Raw genomic sequence first — 20045 nt, 5'->3', positions numbered from 1 at the left:
GCCACAGTCGCCAAACTGTGGAAAGAACCAAGATGCCCTTCAACGGATGAATGGATAAGGAAGATGTGGTCCATATACACTATGGAGTATTATGCCTCCATCAGAAAGGATAAATACCCAACTTTTGTAGCAACATGGACGGGACTGGAAGAGATTATGCTGAGTGAAAGAAGTGAAGCAGAGAGAATCAATCATCATATGGTTTCACTTATTTGTGGAGCATAACAAATAGCATGGAGGGCAAGGGGAGTTAGAGAGGAGAAGGGAGTTGAGGGAAATTGGAAGGAGACGTGAACCATGAGAGGCTATGGACTCTGAAAAACAATCTGAGGGTTTTGAAAGTGTGGGCGGTGGGAGGTTGGGGGAACCCAGTGGTGGGTATTGGAGAGGGCACGGATTGCATGGAGCACTGAGTGTGGTGCAAAAACAATAAATACTGTTATGCTGAAAATAAATTTTAAAAATTAAAAAAAATAAAGCCCAAATAAGTCCTTGGAATGGAAGGAGTGACATTCTTCTAGGGACTCAATTGCCTCAATGTTAATACTTGCCTAAGGGTGAAAGGCAATCCAACCCTGAAACCTTCCCCACCCCATGGATCCTTTAAGTCAACTTTAACATATAAAAATTCCTTTGGAAGCTTCCTTTATCTCTAACTGCCCCAATACATTTCTTGGTAATCACCCCCCAAGCATATGGCCCCCTGATATACATCTGAAGGTTCTCATGACTAAGGTTTTATTAGACATTAATAAATGACCTTTTCCCAACAATATCACAGAAACCTTGCTTCCAAGATTCCTTAGAGTCTTACCCTATCCCTAACCTCCTCCTGATGTAAAGGTGTTTAGTGGGCCACCCCTCACAACCCTACCACAGCTATTTCTACCTGTGGATCCTGTCCCTGTGCTTTTGTAAAACCACCTTTTCACACCAAAAGGGTCTCAAGAATTCTATCTTGGCCATCAGATTAGAACCCTAAAGTTCTTACATCAGTTCCACCTCCAAGAGCTTTCCTATCCTCCCACCTTGAGAGCATACTTTCACTTTAATTAAGTCTTTTGTGCTTGCTAAACTCCTACTGACTGTCTTGATTCAACATGGATCCAATCCCCACATAAATCTTCTGCTGGAAAATCCAAGAACTGAGACCTACATTCACACAAAGCAGGCTGATGGATAATAGCCTCAAATGAGGCCCAAGTGCTACCAATTGGCAGGCACTGCCTCAGAATGATTTTGGGGGGCTGGGTTCTACCATCTCTAAACTATGCAGTCATTTGGGGACAGGCACTAACTCCCCAGGCCTGGAGGGTCTCAATGCCCAAGGTCTGCTGAAGGACTAAGTGCTAGGCAGGTGTAGCTGTGCAGATCAGTGTTGGGAGGGATTTGGAACTGGCAAGGGTCTCTGGAGTCCTGATCACAGGGTTCATCTCTTGCAGGACCAATTTTGTGCCTAATTAAAGGCTCTATTTAGCACTAATGTGCACAGTCCCCTTGCCAGCATCAGCCCAGCCCACTGGGCAAGGTATCCTTCACTAAGAGACTTGCTTACTGGTAAGCCCAGGGCATTATCAGGCAGCCAGTCCAAATGGGGATTGGTAGTTCCCAGTTTCCAGCTGCCACCTCAGGATTATATGGGGAGGATTGGGCTCTGTCCCCTCTGGATGCTATGCAGCTTTGGGGACCAGCCCGAGCCTAACAGGCTCCAAGAGCCAAACACCAGCTGACAGACTGCATACTGTGCTTGTGTGGGTGACACAAGTCAAGAAAGCCTGGAATCTGAACCAGGACATCTATTGGGAGAGGCTGGGTTCCTATAGTGAGCTACTGGGGTACCAGGACACTGCCTAATTCCAAGTGCTAATCTGCACAAATATGCATATTCTTCCCCCTGAAGACACCCCTAGAGGAATCTGGACTGCTCTGTCAGGCAAGGCAGTACAGGATGGCTGGAGATTTCAGAAAGAGGGAATCTTATCCAGAGCATTGATGATGGTCAGCCCGGCACCCCATCAGACAGCCAATCTAAGTGGGGAGACATTGAGCCTGTTTAAAGCTGCCACCTCAGAAAGATTTTAGGGGAGTGAGCATTGTCCACCCTGGGAACTCTGCATGTTCAGGGGATCTGACTAAGTGCAATGGGCCTGGTAAGCCAGGACAGCCCAACACAGCTGGCTGACACAGTGTAGACCCTTGGAACACACTACTTGTCTCTCCTAGTTTAGCATTCCATATCCTATATTTCTACATGATAGACCCAACTGGCCATCATCTGCATGTCTCCATAATTACTGTCTGCATCATATTATGCATACATCTTGGATTACTTTTTTCCATTCCTTTCTCTCTTCTTTTCTTTTTCTTTCTTTTTCTTTCTTTCTTTCTTTCTTTCTTTCTTTCTTTCTTTCTTTCTTTCTTTCTTTCTTTTTCTTTCTTTCTTTCCTTCTTTCTTTCTTCTTTCTTTCTTTTCTTCTTTCCTTCCTTCCTTCCTCTCTGTCTCTCTCTCTCTCTCCCTCCCCTCTCTCTGTCCCTTCCTTCCTTTTATTTGTCTAAACTAACTGGGACACATTAATTTGTCCAAAGCTCTTATGCCCATACTTGGCACAGTATCCAAATAAGCTGTGGCCCTAAGGAAAAGTTTTCTAAGTATATCACAGCTACACCTTAACCAGGTGGTGAAATTCATGCTGCTCAAGACTGAAACCAGTTCCTGCCAAGTATACCTTAGCTCTTAAAATGCTCAAGGATACTTAACCTCTCTTCAAAGGCTATCCACACACTGACTAATCTGTAGGTGTGGATAATCAGGGGGAGGATAGTCAGGACTTAAAGGAAAGGCACTGGAATGTGCAGGACACTGACTAGCAGGGCCACAGGATCCCCAGCTCTCTCTAGGGCACTTCAACCTTGGCTTTAAGGGCTGAGGCTGGAGTCCTGGTGACCTGCTGGAAAACTTCCTGCCTCCCACTGCCCAGTGCCCTGTAGTATGTCGCTCCTGGAAGAAAGGGCTACTGGCACAAGACCAGGTGGCCCCAGTGATGCACAAGCAAGTGCTTGTGTACATCTTGGATTTAGGGGCTCTCGCTCTTCCTTATCATCTCCTTCTGCTTTTCCTTCTTCCTTGCCTGTTTAACTGATTCTGCTCATTCATGATCTCTTCTTCTCTGGGTCCACACACATCTACTCCTTGCCTGCTGTGTGCCACTCAGCAAGATGGGCACTGAGCCTATTGATGTCTTTAGAGATACTTGCTCACCATTTTTCAACTAGCCATGTAGGCTTTCTCCTGGTAGTTAAAACTAGTTGAATTTAAGCCAGACAATTACTAACATTTTCAGTTAGTTGAAATGAGTTTTATTAATTGACATGTGATAGACTCAGTGGTGAAAGTAGGATGATTTATTGATAGAACTTGTGTTGAGAAAACATCTATTCCTATTTTTGTCCAGATTTTAAAATAGCAATGATGAGGGGACAGCTGGGTGGTTCTTTTGGTTAAGCAAGGGATTCTTGATCTCAGTTCAGGTCTTGATATCAGGGTCGTGAGTTCAAGCTCCAGGTTGGACTCCATACTGGGTTTGAAAAAGTCACCCTGGAAGCCTTTCATCTCTGATTTGGGTTATTCCAATGGTGAACTCCATTTGACTCCAGACTCACACATCAGTTTTACTACTATCTGCTTTGCCATAACAAAATCTTCCCACATGGTCTTGGATTTACTTTTAGGCTAAAGCCCTAAGATGGGCCTACCAATTCCTTTTGTACACAGCCTCTAATTAACTTCATTATCAGCTAAAGTCACCAAAAGGCTGCTGGGTTTAGATTGCTAGCTCCTATCTCTCTCCTGGGCATCAGGCATATCCCACTTAGAAATCACAGGTCTAGGAGAGTCACTGTGCCCCAATTACACTTAATTATGTATCCCACCCTTTACACATGCCCTCTTGGGTCTCTGAGTCAAGGTATTGCTACCCAGTCCTGCCAGATGACCATCTTTCTTCTACTTGAGCTTGATGATATTTCTATTTTCTCTATTCTTCAATATCTCCTTACCATGTATTCTAATTTCTGTGGCCTTCTAAGACAGACCTTAGCAGACTTTGGAAAAAACATCTACAACTTTTTCGGGGGTGATTATCAAGTTTATTGCTCCTTATTGCCCTAGAACATTCCAAAGAGTGAGAGTTTTTTAGATTCTACACACCAGGGGTCTGGTTCACCTTTTATGTGTGTGACTAACATTCCCTAGAGTTGTGCAGGGTGATATCTCTGGATATTCTTCACAATCTATTTGAGAACTTGGTGGACTCAGGTCCTCTGGAGTCCTCAGTCTGTGTCCTCAACTCATTGTGCCTCTCTTCTATTGTCTCTATTAGGGAAATCATAAGAAACAGAAGTCTGCACCTATCCCAGTATTATGGTTCTCATGAACAGGTGAGAAAATTGTGTTTCTCTCTAGCATGCTACTCTTCAGGGTCACATCTTTGCTGGCCAGCTCTCATCTCTTCTCATAAGATGGGATCTTTGCCTGCCTCCCTGTCTCTCATTCCCTGGCCTTCTCTATCACCACCTGTGAATGTCAGCCTCTGTCATTTCTTTGCCCCAATGGTGGTTGCTAAATGCTTCCTCAGAACACCATCACCACAGTAAACAAAAAGAGAAAGGAAGGTTACCTAGGAAATCCAAAATACTGGGTGCTTCTCCAGAAGGATGATGTATTGCCCATCACCTAGCCCATCCTTCACCAAGGCAGGAGGTATTTTGGGAGAAGGGAGAGCAAACCAAGGCTGTGGTATCCCAGGCCTTAAACTACAGAGCTTTTTCCGTGTTCCTCTGTGTTGCTTTGTGCACACATCAGTAGCCTTAGCAATGGTGATGCCCACTCATTTCACTTACCAGAACTCTCTCCTCTGGGAGACTTCTGAGCCAAGTGACCTGCTAGTGCCTCCTCCTAATTACCATTCTCATCTCCACAGTGAACTCTGCAGCAGAAGCTGTGCAGCCAATAGCAGAATGGGTGTCCAAGAGTAGCAGAGAAGTTTTGTTCATAGATCATTGCCATGGGTCTTCTGCTTCCTTTTGGTGACTGCTTCTGAATGCTCAATCAAGTTCAGCTCTGTTGGTGTAAGAAAGTGAATTCACTTCAATGTATGAGGCAGGTTATACTCCAAATAGTAACTGTGGTGTGTGTCTGCCCAATCACTCTATAATTTAAAACCAACAGGTGATACAGGCAATTCTCCCCTGAAGCCACTCATCAGCTCAGTATGTCTGTGTCTCTGCTGTCTTTGTTGGCTAGGATATTTTTCAATATACTTAACCAAATCTTTCTTAATAGATGGCCCATCTTGACAGTTGCTTAGCCTGCTTTCATCAGTGATGATTTTAATGTGGCTCTGAGCTTGTATTATTGACTTTGCTGGTCACAGACGTTCCTTCAGAAACAGTGCCATGCAGCAAAAGCTTTATTCTCAGTGGGCTGCAGGGTTCCACCTGGACACAGAGTTGGGGTGGCTTTTTATCCTGGAACAGGGTGTCCCAATTCCCACACACTATAGGTCAGCTAAAAGGGAGTCAAAAGTTCTTCTAGAGGTCTGGTGGATGGGTTGGCGCCAATCTTACCTGTTTACAACTGATGGCAAGAAAGAACCTTCCCCAGAGCTGAGGATCTGCTGCTCCTCACCAGGCTTCCAGCCATTCTCAGGCAGCCCCTTCCAGCTGGGCCTTTTTAACCAAGCAAACCTTGGCTCCTCTACTGTGAAATGCAAAACTCCTTTTTACAACGCCTGTGGGTAAATGAAAGCAAGTGACAGAAAGCTGAAAAATAGCTACCAACAGTTTTCTCCCAGCTAGGTCATCAGTCCTTTCCCTCCCTGGAGCTCTCTTAAGCAAACAGCCACAGATGAGACATTCCATCCCTCTGGACTCTCAATCCTGTCTTGCTGGCAAGACATTTCCTTTGCTTTTCCTACAGTTTCCTTATAAAGTGTTTATTTTCAGAACCTTTTTTGACATAGAAATTATCACGATTTCTGAGATTTGCTTTCAAAGAATCCAGAAAAAAATGCAGGGGAGGGTGCAGAATAAACAAAACTGGCAAAGGTAAATATTTAATCCAGGAACCCCAGGTGAGTGAATCATTATCCTGGCTCTTGTGTACATTTAAAAGTGTCCACAATACAAAATATAATAAAAGACACTATGGGAGGAAATTCGATTTTAGATACTCTTCTTACAATGTTAATGTCATCAGAAAGTTTTAGATTCTTTCAATAACATCACGTAAACTAAAGTTTTAAAACTTCTTATTCAGGGCGCCTGGGTGGCTCAGTGGGTTAAGCCGCTGCCTTCGGCTCAGGTCATGATCTCAGGGTCCTGGGATCGAGTCCCGCATCGGGCTCTCTGCTCAGCAGGGAGCCTGCTTCCCTCTCTCTCTCTCTCTCTGCCTGCCTCTCCATCTACTTGTGATTTCTCTCTGTCAAATAAATAAATAAAAATCTTAAAAAAAAAAACCAAACAAACAAACAAAAAAAAAACTTCTTATTCAAAGACGTATAGTCCTTTAGATTATACATGGTTTTATTTTATTGTATAACCCATTTTGTTCAAAAAGTTTCTATTGATTTAGAGTCATATGTTTTTATATATAACTAAACGATGCAGTTAACATGTAATAACCAGTTAAGTCTAAAGGCATGTTTGTCATGACTGCAGTTACAGATGTTTCCCTGAAGGTGCGAGGGGTTTTCCTGCACATAGTTTGCCCAGCCAGGTCTGCTAGTCCCGATGTGGTCCTTACAGCTCACAGAACTTGTCCTTGGGAGGTCCATGGCAGCCAGGTTCACCAAGTCCCTTTGCTTTATTGCTTTATTTAACAGCTCCCTTAATAAACCTTACATTTAAAGGTTTTAAAAATTAAATCAGTACCAAAGACTATTTCATCCTTGGAGGAAACATGCTATTTCTATAAAGTCATTTTTATATTAAAATCACAGAAGGATTTGGCCCAGAGTTGCAAAGTATCCTCTTCAGTGATGATAAAAGCCTTCCCCCCACTCCCCGCACCCCCCTCCCACCCGGTCCCCCAGTCCTTATGTTGTGGAACCTGGACTGGATCCTGGCAGAAGAATCAAGCGGCACTCAGAGACTTTGGAGGATCAGAGGTTTATTTAACACCGGTGGGCTCAGATGAGGTTGCTCTCCAAAGGTCTGAGCCCTGAGCACAAGCAGGGAGGGGGATTTATACCATTCTCTACTTCACATACTGGGTACTTTTGGCGTGCAGGGAAAATGGGGTAGGAAAGAAGAACCCGGAAGGGCTTTGAGACAGGGACTGGAATTTCCTTTCTGGTTTGGTCAGCCATCTTGGAGTGCAATTCTTCCCTATCATTTATTTTGGGGCTCACTCCTTTCTTGGATCCAGAGCTTAACATGAAACAATGACTGGGGCCATCAACTCTACACTCCATGGTTTCACAAGCTGAGCACACTGTAGGCTTCTTTTCATAAAATCTGTACCTTACATATTATTTGAAGATCCTGTTGCCACAGGGACTTTTAAACTAAGCCTCTGTTGTCTCTCTTCTTACATGGGGGATAATGAAAACACTGCCTAGAGGCATGCTGTATTAAATGGGTAATGTTATGTCCCAATAATGGGTCCGTGATTAAAGGAGTAAGACTGATACAAAGCGAAGGTCAAGTAAAGCTTTATTTCATGCCAAGCATCAAGAATCAAACTGACCAGCCAGGGCCACACCTCTTACAGAGAGGGTGACCCTTCTCTGTTTCACAGACTAGCTTTTAAGGGCAAAGGCTATGCAGTTGGGCCTGGCCACACAGAGGTGGCCAATGAGATTGTAACACACACAGGAAGCTCCACAGGTGAAACCTCCACTAGGTGACCAATTGAATTACAATTTACCCTAGTAGACATTTGAACCAGCCTATCACACCTTGATTAGGATTGGTGCTAAAAAGTCTCCCAAAGGGTGGGGGCCCATACTCCTTGGTAGCGAGGGAGACAGTATGCAACCCCCCACTGATTGGATGTCTCCACCTGGCCTGACCCACCCTTGTATCTGGGCTTTGTTACCTGGAGCTGGTTTCTGGGACTTGTTTTTAAGTAAATCCCCTGGGGTAAGGGGAGCAGGGACAGTTTAAGGGTTAAACAACAATGGAATGGAAGCCTCTGGTGAAATAGGTCCTTACAAGTAATGTATATGACATAGTCACCACCATGCTGGGCACAGAGAAAAGGCTCAGTCTGTGGAAGGATCTATACATCCTCAGAAAGCAGGTGATAAAATGTCTCCCTTTATATTCATCCTCCCCAGTCAAGACTTTTGGGACCCATACCTGCTGCCTAGGTCCCACACAATGGCTCCCTTCTCTAGCTGGGTCCTCACTACCATACAAGGGTACATAATATAAAATTTCCATTTTCCTGTGAAAACATCTTTTCATGTTGAGATTTTAATTTTTTTTTTATTAGCCTTCCCCCCCCACCCCCCCCACCCCCCCCCCCCCCCCCGTGCGGGAGATGTTTGTTGCCTTAGCCACCAATATTTACATTAGGGGTTGACTACTTCTGTTGATGTAAATACTATTAAAACTATTAAGGAGAGATCAGCATAGGTCTCCAGCCCCCACCCCACCCACCCCCACCAAGTCTCAGGAGGCTCAGCATGGGCCCTGCCTGTCACAGCAGCTCACTGCCTAATGGACTTCCACAGGAGAGCCCAGAGATCTCACTGTTGTTTCTCACAGCCTAGAGAAAGGTAGGAAAGATCTGTATCTTCTTTCCTTATCCATCTTATGTCTTAATGCAGTTATTCCAGGTCCTGGAGGAAAGATACCTTAAAATACAAAACCCGCTTAAGACTTGACTTCCTTGGAAATTGATCTTCAATGTATTGATGAGACAAGGAGACTCACACAAGATGTGCCACTGGGAAATGACATGGAGACACCCTGTTAGGTAAGGACTCACATCCAGATCTGAGGGCCAATGTTGGGCTGGCAGGAAGGGCTACTAAAGATGGTGAAAGTTCCCACCACAAGACCTGAGCTCGGACAGGAGAACAAAGGTCCAAGATGGCAAAAGTTGCCACAAGACCTGAGCTCAGACAAAAGAACAAAGGCCCAAGCAGGAATCTGAGGCCCCCGCCCCGGGCTCCTGTGGACCAATGGGATCCTGACGAGCAGGCAGGATATCCGAATAAGGGAAACTTGCCAAAAGACCCCTGAGCTTTCCCCAAGACCCCTTAAAAGCCCCCTCCTCCCTGCCTTGGGCGTGACTTCCGCCACTCTGCTTTCCAGAGTCGCAGAACCTCGCCCGAGGGTGCCCACCTCCTCCTGGCACAACTTTCCTGGCTCGCCTTCTCCTGAGCCCTGAAACTTCGCCAGAGAGTGTTTTTACTAAATCTTGCCTTGCACCCACTTTGCCTGGTGTTGTGTTTATCTTGCCGGAAAAAACTTTACAGCCAAGAGGGGCATTTAAAAGCCTCCAGAATAAACTGCAGTGCATGCACAATTGTTCCTTCTCATTAAGGAAAGACCAAGACTTTTCTTGGTCTCAAAATCTTTCTAAGCCATGATAACATTAAGTTACATCTACAGGTTACAGAATGATGGCGTAATATTTATTATATGTTAAATTTGTATATACTTATGTTTATATATGATTGCTTTAAATTTTAAGCATATGTACATTTCTACTTTTACTTTCAAAATTCAAACTTCAATAATTTTCTTTAAGCATTCTAGTCTTCTGTTTTTTTTTTTTTTTTTTTTATCAGTTTGGCATTACACATCATCCACTTGGGAGACAATGATAAGAAGCATTTTATTTACAGTCTATTTTTATTGTATATATATTTCTTAATCATTGTCAGTCTCATATTTTCAATATTTTTAAAATGTTATCAAAGAGAGAAACATAAAGGTAGCACAGAAGAAATCAACAATGCTACTACCCAGAATCTCCAAGCAGAAAACACTCAACTGGACCTCAAATAATTTTGGGGAGGGGAATGGAAGCATGGATGGCTGGCAGCCCCAGGATTCAAGTCCCTACTTCAGGGCTTTCCAAGATCTTAAGTCACATTGTCTCCCAAATACATTTGTGGTCATCTCCATCACTGGCCTCCCAGTTTAGGATCTGAGAACAACCTGGAATAGATTAAGGATAAAATTAAAAACCCAGCAGAGAACATTTTATCATCTTCTTATAAAGATATACTATAAAGTGAAAAATATGTCCTAGTGAGTGGCATATGTCTGTGAAAGCAAGTTTTACTCTTTGATTGGTACAATGTTCCATTTGCTCAGGTCTAGAAGAATGTGATTTAAATAGATTCAAAGCAATGATTCCAGCCCAAGTTAAAAGCGGTCCATCGCTTGGCCTACTGCACTCTCAGGCTCCAGACTCCCTGTCTCTGGTGGGTGGGGAAGCGGGGGCAGGGAGGAGAGACTAAATCCCTTTGGCGGGTTTGTTCTTAGTCTTCGCACCTGTGGGTGGTCCCTGCCCTGAAGGCCTGTTTTTAATCACTGTCCAGGGAAACCCTAGCCTTACTTTAACATATGAAAGGAAAGAAGAGAGAAAATCCTATTTGGCAGGGGCCAGTGTTTCTCTTGGTTCCTTGAGCTGTTTTCTGACCCTCCAGTACCCCTGGCAGTTTATTTTTAATCCTTAAATTAACAAATAGGCTTTACCTGAGCAAACAGACTTGGCAGGGAGCTAAGTTTTATTGCCTCTCTGGGCAATCTCATGAGGTCCTCTCAGGGGTAGTCTAGCAAAGGACCAGGAGGCATGCTCAAGCTAACTCCCAGGCCTCTCACCCACAGGTGCGCCCCCTGGACTGCGCTGCTGCAGGAATGATGGCACCTGCATGCTGGGCAGCTTCTGCAAATGCCCCATCCACTTCACGGGCCATTATTGTGAGCATGAACAAAGGCATAGGTAGGCTCTAGGAGGGGCTGGTTGCCAGTGGGGTGGGGGCATGGGAGAAGGCACAGGGAGAAGCCAAGCTTGACCTTGCAGAGGGGAGAAAGCATGGGGGTGTGGTTAGGGTGTGGGGGAGGGGAGTTGGGGCATGGATGGGAGCCCCTGCAAAGGGCCTGCAGGGTGGGGCTTGTTGGGGAGTGACACCTAGGGCGTGAAAGTCAGGAAGGGCATGACTAGAGCACCCCTGCCTGCCAGGTTGAAGCTGCCTCTTTGCTCAGTGAATGCGGCACACTCTGGCATGGAGCCTGGACCTTGCACCGCTGCCGCCTTTGCAGGTGTGTCTTTACAGCCCTGCACTGTCTCCCCCAGCAGACACCTGGCAGCTGTGGTAAGTGGATCCACATCCTGTGCACACAGTCCTCGCTAGCAGGCATTGTTCTTTTGTACGTGCCAATCCATAGAGATCTAGCTGTGCCAGGAGACACAGAAATGAGAGCCAGTGCTAACTGATCACCTAGGTAGGTCATTCATTCTGAATCACATAACATATTACGGATGAAGTTTTAGAATATAGGTGAGGTTCAATGGGGTGAAGTCCCATTGAAGCCAATGACCAAGAAAGAATTCCTGAGACATCTTTGGTGCAAAATGGTGGTTTATTAAAGCACAGGGACTGGACCTGTGGGCAGAAAGAACTGCTGCCCAGTTGTAAAGGGTGGCAGGTAATGTACCATTTTAAGGGCCTGCTTAGCCAGAGCGAGCCATTTTGTTGTTTATGAAGTAAACTTAGATTGACCCTGCCCCCCCTCCCCAGAGGAACTTACTTAGTAACAAGTCTGGGAAACCAGTAAAATATGACTGACCAGCCCGATAACAGAGCTCATATACCAGGACGTGTCATGTCAGAGGGAGGTAACAGAGCCCAGAATACAAAGATGAGTCAAGCCAGGTGGAGACATCCAGTCAGGAAAATACCTCTCTAACCACCCAAGAATGTGGGCCCTGCCTTTTGGGCGCCAATTCTGACCAGAGTGATAAGCTAGTTCAAATAACTACTATAGGGTAAATTGTAATTCAATTGGCCACCTGTATGTGGCCAGGCTCGACCTCATATCCTTTGCTCTATAAAAGTTAGTCTGTGAGACTGGGAGGGGTCGCCTCTTTGCAAGAGTCGGCCCTGGCTGGTCAGTTAGATTCTCGATGCTTGGCGCAAAATAAAGCTTTGCTTGACCTTCGCTTTGTATCAGTCTCGCTCCTTTGACCATGGACCCAACACCACGGGGATAGGGGAAGCAAGGAAAAGGGAGGTTTCAATAGAACTTTCATATGCTAAAGAGGATCTACAAGATACCAGATACCAGAGGCCTTGCCTTTGCCAAGGTTGTTTTGCCCTTTTTAGCAAGCTATTAAGATAGGAGATTCCTAAAGAATGTCACAATATATCCCACCCAGAAGTGGGGGGGAGGTTGCAAGGTGTCAGCCTTTTCTTTGCCCTCAGCCAGCCTTCTATTCCTTCATTATTATTATTTAAAAATGATTCTTAAGTTTACTATGCCCTGATTGCTTGTTTTAAATAATGTGCTTTCCAAACAGTGTCCTTAAGTGTCCTTTCAGTGAGCAGACCTTGGGGAGTGCACAGCTGCTAAGCAGAGCCAAGCCTGGCAGGGAGGTTACTGACTAAATCTTCAGTGATTTTGCTATACCACGCCAACACCCTTTCCTCAGCTGAGAAATTAGGAGGGCACTGGAGCAGGACAGGAGCAGGCATGGATGGCCAGGTGCCACCCTTTAGAGCCAAGCAGGCAGTGCTCCTGGAGAAGGAAAGTGGCTTATAAGCACAACTCAGGCCTGCCATGCATATTAAAAGCCAGGAGGGTGTGAAAAACACATGGGGTGAACACTCATTTATGAGAATTCTGAGCAGTGACCAAACAACGCAAGTGTTTTGCTTATAAAAATCAGTAAGGAGTGTGAATTTCCTGGGTCAGAAAACAGATGTAACACTCTGCTGTTGCCCTTGGGCAGGGCCAAGGGGCACAAGTAAAGAAGGCACAGCATTTCAATCCCACATTCTGCACAGTCTCCCCTCTTCACCATGCTCCCCGTGGACTTCAGTGAGAAGTACAGTACCTTCAGCCTCTTCATCAGCCCTGTGGGCCTTTGCTGTGCAGTAAGCAAAGCTCCTAAAGCCCCTTTTCTGTTCCTCCATCCACCTTCTTCAGCTTGACCAAATCCCACAGTTGAAGGGTACACTTAACTGCTATCACAGCCCTTCAACACCACTTCCCATCCCTTTGTCCACTGTCAGAACTGCAGTACAGGGGCAGAACCACTGGGTGTGAAGCCCTTAAAACCAACCCCCTGCCCCTGCCTTCCCGGTGGGGCCAGTAGTGGAGGAGAACACTTAATGATCATTCAGCTTCCAAGCCACTTTTCTGCTCCTCCCTCCCTCTTCTGTAACCTTGGATGGAATGAGCTGTCAAAAGTTGTTTAATGGGGGTACCTGGGTGGCTCAGTGGGTTAAACCTCTGCCTTTGGCTCAGGTCATGATCTCAGGGTCCTGGGATAGAGCCCTGCAAGAGGCTTTGTGCTCAGCAGGGAGCATGTCCCCCCACCACCCACCCTGTCTGTCTGCCTGCCTACTTGTGATCTCTCTCATGCCTATCAGGTTTCCAAAGCTTTCCCATCTCATTTCATTTGCTGGGCTTATGTCTCTGATCCACTGGCTGCTTCTTTTGATCGCCAGAGAAAGGAGGACACAAATTAAGGAACAGGTACTGGAACTGCAAGTGGGACCTATATAATCCTACAGGTGAAGTCATTTCCTACATGCCATTGGTGCTCCCAGCTGTGGTCATTTCCAGTCTCCTATGTGTAAGGTTTTATAGGCAAGATAAACACAATACCAGGCGAAGCGGGCACAAGGCAAGATTTATTAAAAGCACTCTCAGGCGAAGTTTCGGGGCTCAGGAGAAGGGAAGCCAGGAAAGTCGCGCTGAGAGGAGGTGGGCCCTCTTGGGAGAGGTTCCTTGACTCTAGAAAGAGGAGTGGGAGAAGTCGCACTGGGAGGGAGTTGGCCAGGGGTCTTTTACCAGGCCAAGGTAGAGCATCGGCTCACAACCATATATGGTAGGATATTTGGTGAGTGGAAGGTATTGGGGGGGGGTCCTGATACCCCTGTTTCCTGCATAGGTATCAGGTTACCTATGGAGACGTGACCTGGGCATACATCCTTTTGGCGGGAGAGTCAAGGGTTAAGGAAAGGGGGTGGGGGAGGAGGCTGGAAGAGGGGGGGGATAGGCGGGACTGGCAGTCATTTCTATTGTTCCTCTTACACTCCGGGAGCCGCCAACCCAACACTATGCAAGGCCAGTTTGGGTTCAGAACCAACAGGGAAGGGACTAGATTCCACAATATCTGCTTACTGTCTTCTATCCTTGAAAATGTCCAAGACTGCAAATGTTGTCTGCCAAGGACAGTGCCAATGGCTTCTACGTGTGACTTCTGCTCATCACAGTTAAACAAAATAGTCATACTTCACAGTAATTTATCAGGTACCAAAAGGACAGGAACACTTTTGTACTGTTTGACTCATGATCCTCCTTCAGGGCTGATGACTGTAGTGGCTTGCTGACAGAGGTGATGATGACATGAGGGATGATGATGAGAATGATGATGGGTCTCAGTATATTTCAGGCACTTTATCCACTTATACCATGTAACTCTCTTAAGCTCATGAAATAGGTTTTGCTATACTTTTTATATTTGAGGAAACCAAGGCTTAGAGGAATTAACTCCTATAGCTAATAAACAGGATGTGTTATTTTTTCTTGAAAGATAATCACAAAAGTCTAATGTCAATTTAGAAATAATACATTTTATAGCTTTTAAATATTTTAAAATATTACAAATAAACATATCATAGCATATTGATATATTATTCTATGAATAGTGAAAATATTAATCTATGAATAAAATTGCCACCATTTATAGACAACATGAGGACATCCCCGAACTTTGTCAGACACATTTTTTTAGTTGCAATATAATTGCATATAACATTTTATTAGTTTCAGGTATAAAACATAATGATTTGATATTTCTGTACATTGTGAAATGATAATCCCACTGTTTAGTTAACATCCATCACCTCACATAGTTATGGTGTCCTTTTCTTGTGTTGGGAACTTTTAAGTTAACAACTTTCTTTTTTGTTTGTTTATTTGTTTTTTCTTTTAAAGAATTTATTTATTTGACAGAAAGAGAGAGGTAGCAAGAGATAAGGCACAAGTGGGGGAGAGGGAGAAGCAGGCTCCCTGCTGAGCAGTGAGCCCTACGTTGTGCTCTATCCCAGGACCCTGGGATCATGACCTGAGCCAAAGGCAGATGTTTAACTAACTGATCCATCCAGACACCCCTTAACAACTTTCAAATATAGGTTTATTATAGTCACCATGCTGTACATTACATCCCCATGAGTGATCTATTTTAAAACTGGAGATTTGTACCTTTTGATCTTTGATCTTCTTCTGTTATGCCCGAGTTTTCGAGTCTGAGAGACCACCAAGGAGCCAAGCACCAATGCAATCACATGAGAGTTTATTTGACAAAGCTTAAGCTTGGGCCCAAGTATATCCAACACAGCGGAGTAGGGACTTGGACCCTGAACCAGATTACAGTCAGAGTTTTTAAAGGTAGAGTAGGGTTGGACTTGGTGGTGGGTGAGTGAGGACAAAGGAGATTAGGGATGGCATAAGTCTCTAAGGACTTTTGGAAGGGAGGTCTCCAGGACCTTGAGGGGCTAGCTATTGTTGGTAGAGAGGTTATTTATTACCAATAATAAAAATCTTCTCGTGAGACCCTTTAGATGTATATCAGTGGGCCATATACTTGGGAATGATTCTCGACACTATCTTGGAGGTTTAGAGATAAAGTTTCCTAAAGGAATTGTTGAAGTAGACTTACAGGATTCTGGTCGGAACTGTCGGGGTAGGGGGTTGGTCAGGCTAGGATTGTCCTTAGCAAAACCTCAAAGTGAGGGCAGTTAAGTCCCCAGGGGAGAGCCACTCTGTCTGTTTCAAGGGCTTGTCAGTAGGTGAGGAATTTTAATGATTTTCTTCTGCCTCTGTTTCTGACATCAGCTAAACTTGAGGTGGGATGGCCTTCATTTTCTCAGCCTCCACACTTCCACTTTGCCCACCTACCAACCCCCACCTTTGGCAGTCACTGAACTTGTTTCTATGAGCTGTTGTTTTTATTTCAGATTCTACATATAAGTGAGAGCTTGTGTTATTTGTCTTTCTCCATTTTAATTATTTAATTTAGCATAAAGCCCTCAAGGTCCATCCATGTTGTCAGAAATGGCAAGATTTCCTTCGTTTCTATGGCTGACAAATATTCCATTGTGTGCATTTGTGTTTTCTAACATATATTTCTTTTATCCACATTTATATCATATCCATCCCATTTATATCCCATTTATATATATCATATCCATCCCATTTATATATACATATTTATATCATATATGTTATTTGTCCATTCATTCATCAATGTTCACTTGGATTGCTTCCATATTTTGGCTATTGTAAATAATATGCAGTGAAAACAGAGGTGCATATATATTTTTGAGTTAGTACGTTTGTTTCCTTTGGATAAATGCCCAGAGTGGGAATTGCTCAATCATATGGAGTTCTATTGTTAGTTTTTTGAAGAACCCCATAGAGGCTGCACCAATTTACATTCCCATCCATAGTGCATAAGGGTTCAGGATGTGAATCTTAACTACTGTGCCATTTTTGTACTCCTGCTATAAGAATAATTATCAGTACAACTAAAGATGTTTTTTTTTTTTAAAGATTTTATTTATTTATTTGACAGAGAACACAAGTAGGCAGAGAGGCAGGCAGAGAGAGAGGAGGAAGCAGGCTCCCCGCTGAGCAGAGAGCCCGATGCGGGACTCGATCCCAGGACCCTGAGATCATGACCCGAGCCGAAGGCAGCGGCTTAACCCACTGAGCCATCCAGGCGCCCTAAAGATGTTTTTTTATAGTGTTATATGGAATATTGATAATATGGGCATATTCTAAATCTAACTTCAGAATACTAGCTAGGTAACTGCTTTAAATTCTTTAATGGGATGTTGTGAGGATTTTGAAGAAAATATGGAAGGTAGAATGGAAAATTATGTTTATAATATAGTGAAAAAAATGTGAATCAAAGATACATGTTGATGGATGAGTTGCCAGTAGATAGCAACACACTACAAAATCATGACCCTCTGCACCTCCACAGATATGAATGTCAAAGGACCTCCAAGGGCCTTCTTGCTCTGATGCTCTGTGGATCTAAGAATGATAGGCTATCTTAATGTCAAATAGAATGTCTTTTCAAGGGCGTGTTTTTCCATTCCCATTCAGAAGAACATTAATTGTTTCTCAGTTTTTTCTTGTAGAAGGAGGTTAACCTGCCCTCTGTCCTAACATAGATGTTGAAGGATAAAATTAATGCCAAATCATCTTGTTTGTCATTTTCCAGTTCCATTATCTAAAATAAATAATGTTTTGTGAATAATATTCTCAATAAATATTGAATGGATGGTCTTGATCGGTTAGTTCCAAATACAGCTCCAAAGAAGAAACACCATATAAGCCATTATCTATCATTATATTGCAACGAAAAGAAACCATTTCTAGTACTCTGAAAACAATATACTTAAGGCAGACAACTGTCATTATCTCTAATATTTTCTTCATTTACTTTTGTTAATTTTGCATTCAAAGAGACAATGTAACATAATAGAAAAAGCATGGGACAATCCCTCCAAAATACTTGATCAAACCCCCCCAAATACTTATTATAACATTTAAGATCTTTATGAAAGGTTGAATAACTTGTTTATGTTACAGTCTTTGTAACTGAAAAAGTAGAGCTGGTTATTTACCCCCATTGATTAATTAAGATGAAAAGGACTTCACCTGTTATATATGATGCACAAAGTAAATTATTACTTCATTATCATCCCTGTCAACAGTGTTCCAGTCAATATAATGAGGCTTAAAGAATTATTTCATAATGTAGCATTTATATGCAAGTTTACTGAAGTGTGTTTTTTAGTTTGTAACCAATATCCACTATTTGAGGGGCATTAAAAAAAAAAAAAAAAAAGACAAGCATCCAGCTAGCAGGAAGCTTAGTGTTGAGCCAGGTCAAAAACTCATTATACTAAGAGGGTGGTTCTTCCCACAGGTAGCCTCAAATAATAAGTATTTCATTAGCCTCAAGAAACAGTTTAGTGTTCTAAAATTTAGAGTCTAAATACCGACACAGTGAAGAAGCAAACTCAAGTACCTTGAGGGGTAAACAGGGAACATGAATGTCAAGTTAGGGTCAGGTCAAGCCTCATCTCGTGCTTCCAACTCAGTTAAGGAAAAATATATTTCTGGCACCAACCAACCCAAAGAAGCAAACATACATCATGAGAACCAGCCTTTAGGCTTATGGGAGATATGGCCCTCCAGGGCTGTGGCCCCTGACTCCTCCAACATGCTGTATGGGAGAGAGATCATTCTTCCTGCCCTTCAGGGACATTCTCCCATTATAGTGACATTCCAATGGGTAAGATTCTCTGGGTGTCATGGCAGGAGAGGAAGCCATCTGGCTCCCAAAGGTATCTGCAAATGGGAGAGTTTTAGGAAAGCTGGTTCTGGACCTCACATTGAAATATGACATTAACCTCATTCTGGGTGGTCCTCAAACTTCTTTCCATTTTAATGCCCCACTCCACTCCGGTAAAAACACTTAAGTACTTTTCAGGATAGGACAAAGGTCTGGCCCACTCTAGTCCTGGGTACCACTTCTCTATACCACCCCACCCTGGGAAAGGGTTGTTTCAGTGTACCATAACCTCACAAAACAGGAAACCTAACATCTGGGCCCATTCAGTGGTGGTGAGCCAGTTGCCATCCAAACTTGATTTTACTTATATCTTCTTTTTCACATATACACAGGACTAATACACATGATAAAAATCTTTGAAGTGTCTGATGAAGTCTAAAAAAGTTCTTTTGATAAAGATATGATAAAAATCTTGGGTTATAATAAGTCATCCACTGGTAGAAGAGTTTCCTTTTCAGTATGAGGTGAGTTAATGGCAGTAGAACAATTGATTTAGTAGATTCTAATCAGTACAGTAAATGTTGTAAGGCTTAGTTTTAAATTTTCCTAAATGTATAATGAATTCTAATATTTCCTCCCTGAGCTCAGTGTGTGACCTCAGACCTCCTGAGTGGGACACCATGTGGTACTCGACAGCCCCAGTCTGTGGACCCCTGCTTGCAGGGCTGACTTGTTCTAACCAAATTCCCAAAGCTGACTAAAACAACAACCTTTGAGTTTATATACAAGAAATGACTACCAACAGGACCTTTATCCTTGGGGTTGGCTCAGGCCAACCCCTTTCTCACCTGAGAAAAGGGCTTATGTGGTGAACACCTGTCTTAGCATCAGCTTTTGGAGCCTTCTCTGGGTCCAGATGTTAGGTTTCCTGTTTTGTGAGGTTTTGGTACACTAGAACAACCCTCTCCCAGGGTGGGGTGGTATAGGGAAGTGGTACCCAGGCCTAGACTGAGGGCCAGACCTCAGTCCTATCCTGAATCCAGCCTCCTGGATGGTCCCACTATAGCCCACCTGTGAACAGGAGCAGAGTGGGTACATGTCGCTGTTGCTTGTCTTCATTATCAGTTAAGTTCCACTGTGTCTTGCCCACCATAGCTCCTCACATTCCGAGGGCATCTTCTGGAGGGACTGTAGAGGGCAGGACCAGGCAGACCTATCTGCGGTGGGGGGGAGGGGGGCAGACAAGGGGGAAGAACACCAGGTGGGCCTCTGCCGAGCAGTTCTGGGGAGAAGTTCTCTGCACTTAGGCCCTTCCCCATCTGCATGCTTACCTGCTCAGTCAACTCCACATGTAGCCCCAGACTGGTCTGTGATTAATGCTTTAGTGCAGTTGGCACCCCTGCCTGCCTATAGGGCTGGTCAGCTTCACATCATAATCACTCAGCAGGGACTTTAGCTAAGATGCCTGCTGGGCCCC

The 20045-nt window shown here is 44.1% G+C and overlaps 1 protein-coding gene across 1 annotated transcript; it reads left to right on the top strand.

Annotated features, from left to right (window-relative positions):
* The first annotated feature begins 8960 nt into the window (after nt 1–8960).
* LOC116597111 (cryptic protein-like) lies at nt 8961–11461 on the top strand. Its single transcript, XM_032354349.1, is given in 6 exon segments — nt 8961–8984; nt 9787–9835; nt 9926–9987; nt 9989–10098; nt 10850–10966; nt 11230–11461. Coding segments are annotated over 6 exon segments (594 nt in total).
* The last annotated feature ends 8584 nt before the right edge of the window (nt 11462–20045 follow it).

Source organism: Mustela erminea, chromosome 8, assembly GCF_009829155.1.
Source record: "Mustela erminea isolate mMusErm1 chromosome 8, mMusErm1.Pri, whole genome shotgun sequence".
Taxonomy (NCBI): domain Eukaryota; kingdom Metazoa; phylum Chordata; class Mammalia; order Carnivora; family Mustelidae; genus Mustela; species Mustela erminea.
This window is presented reverse-complemented; position numbering and strand designations above follow the sequence as displayed.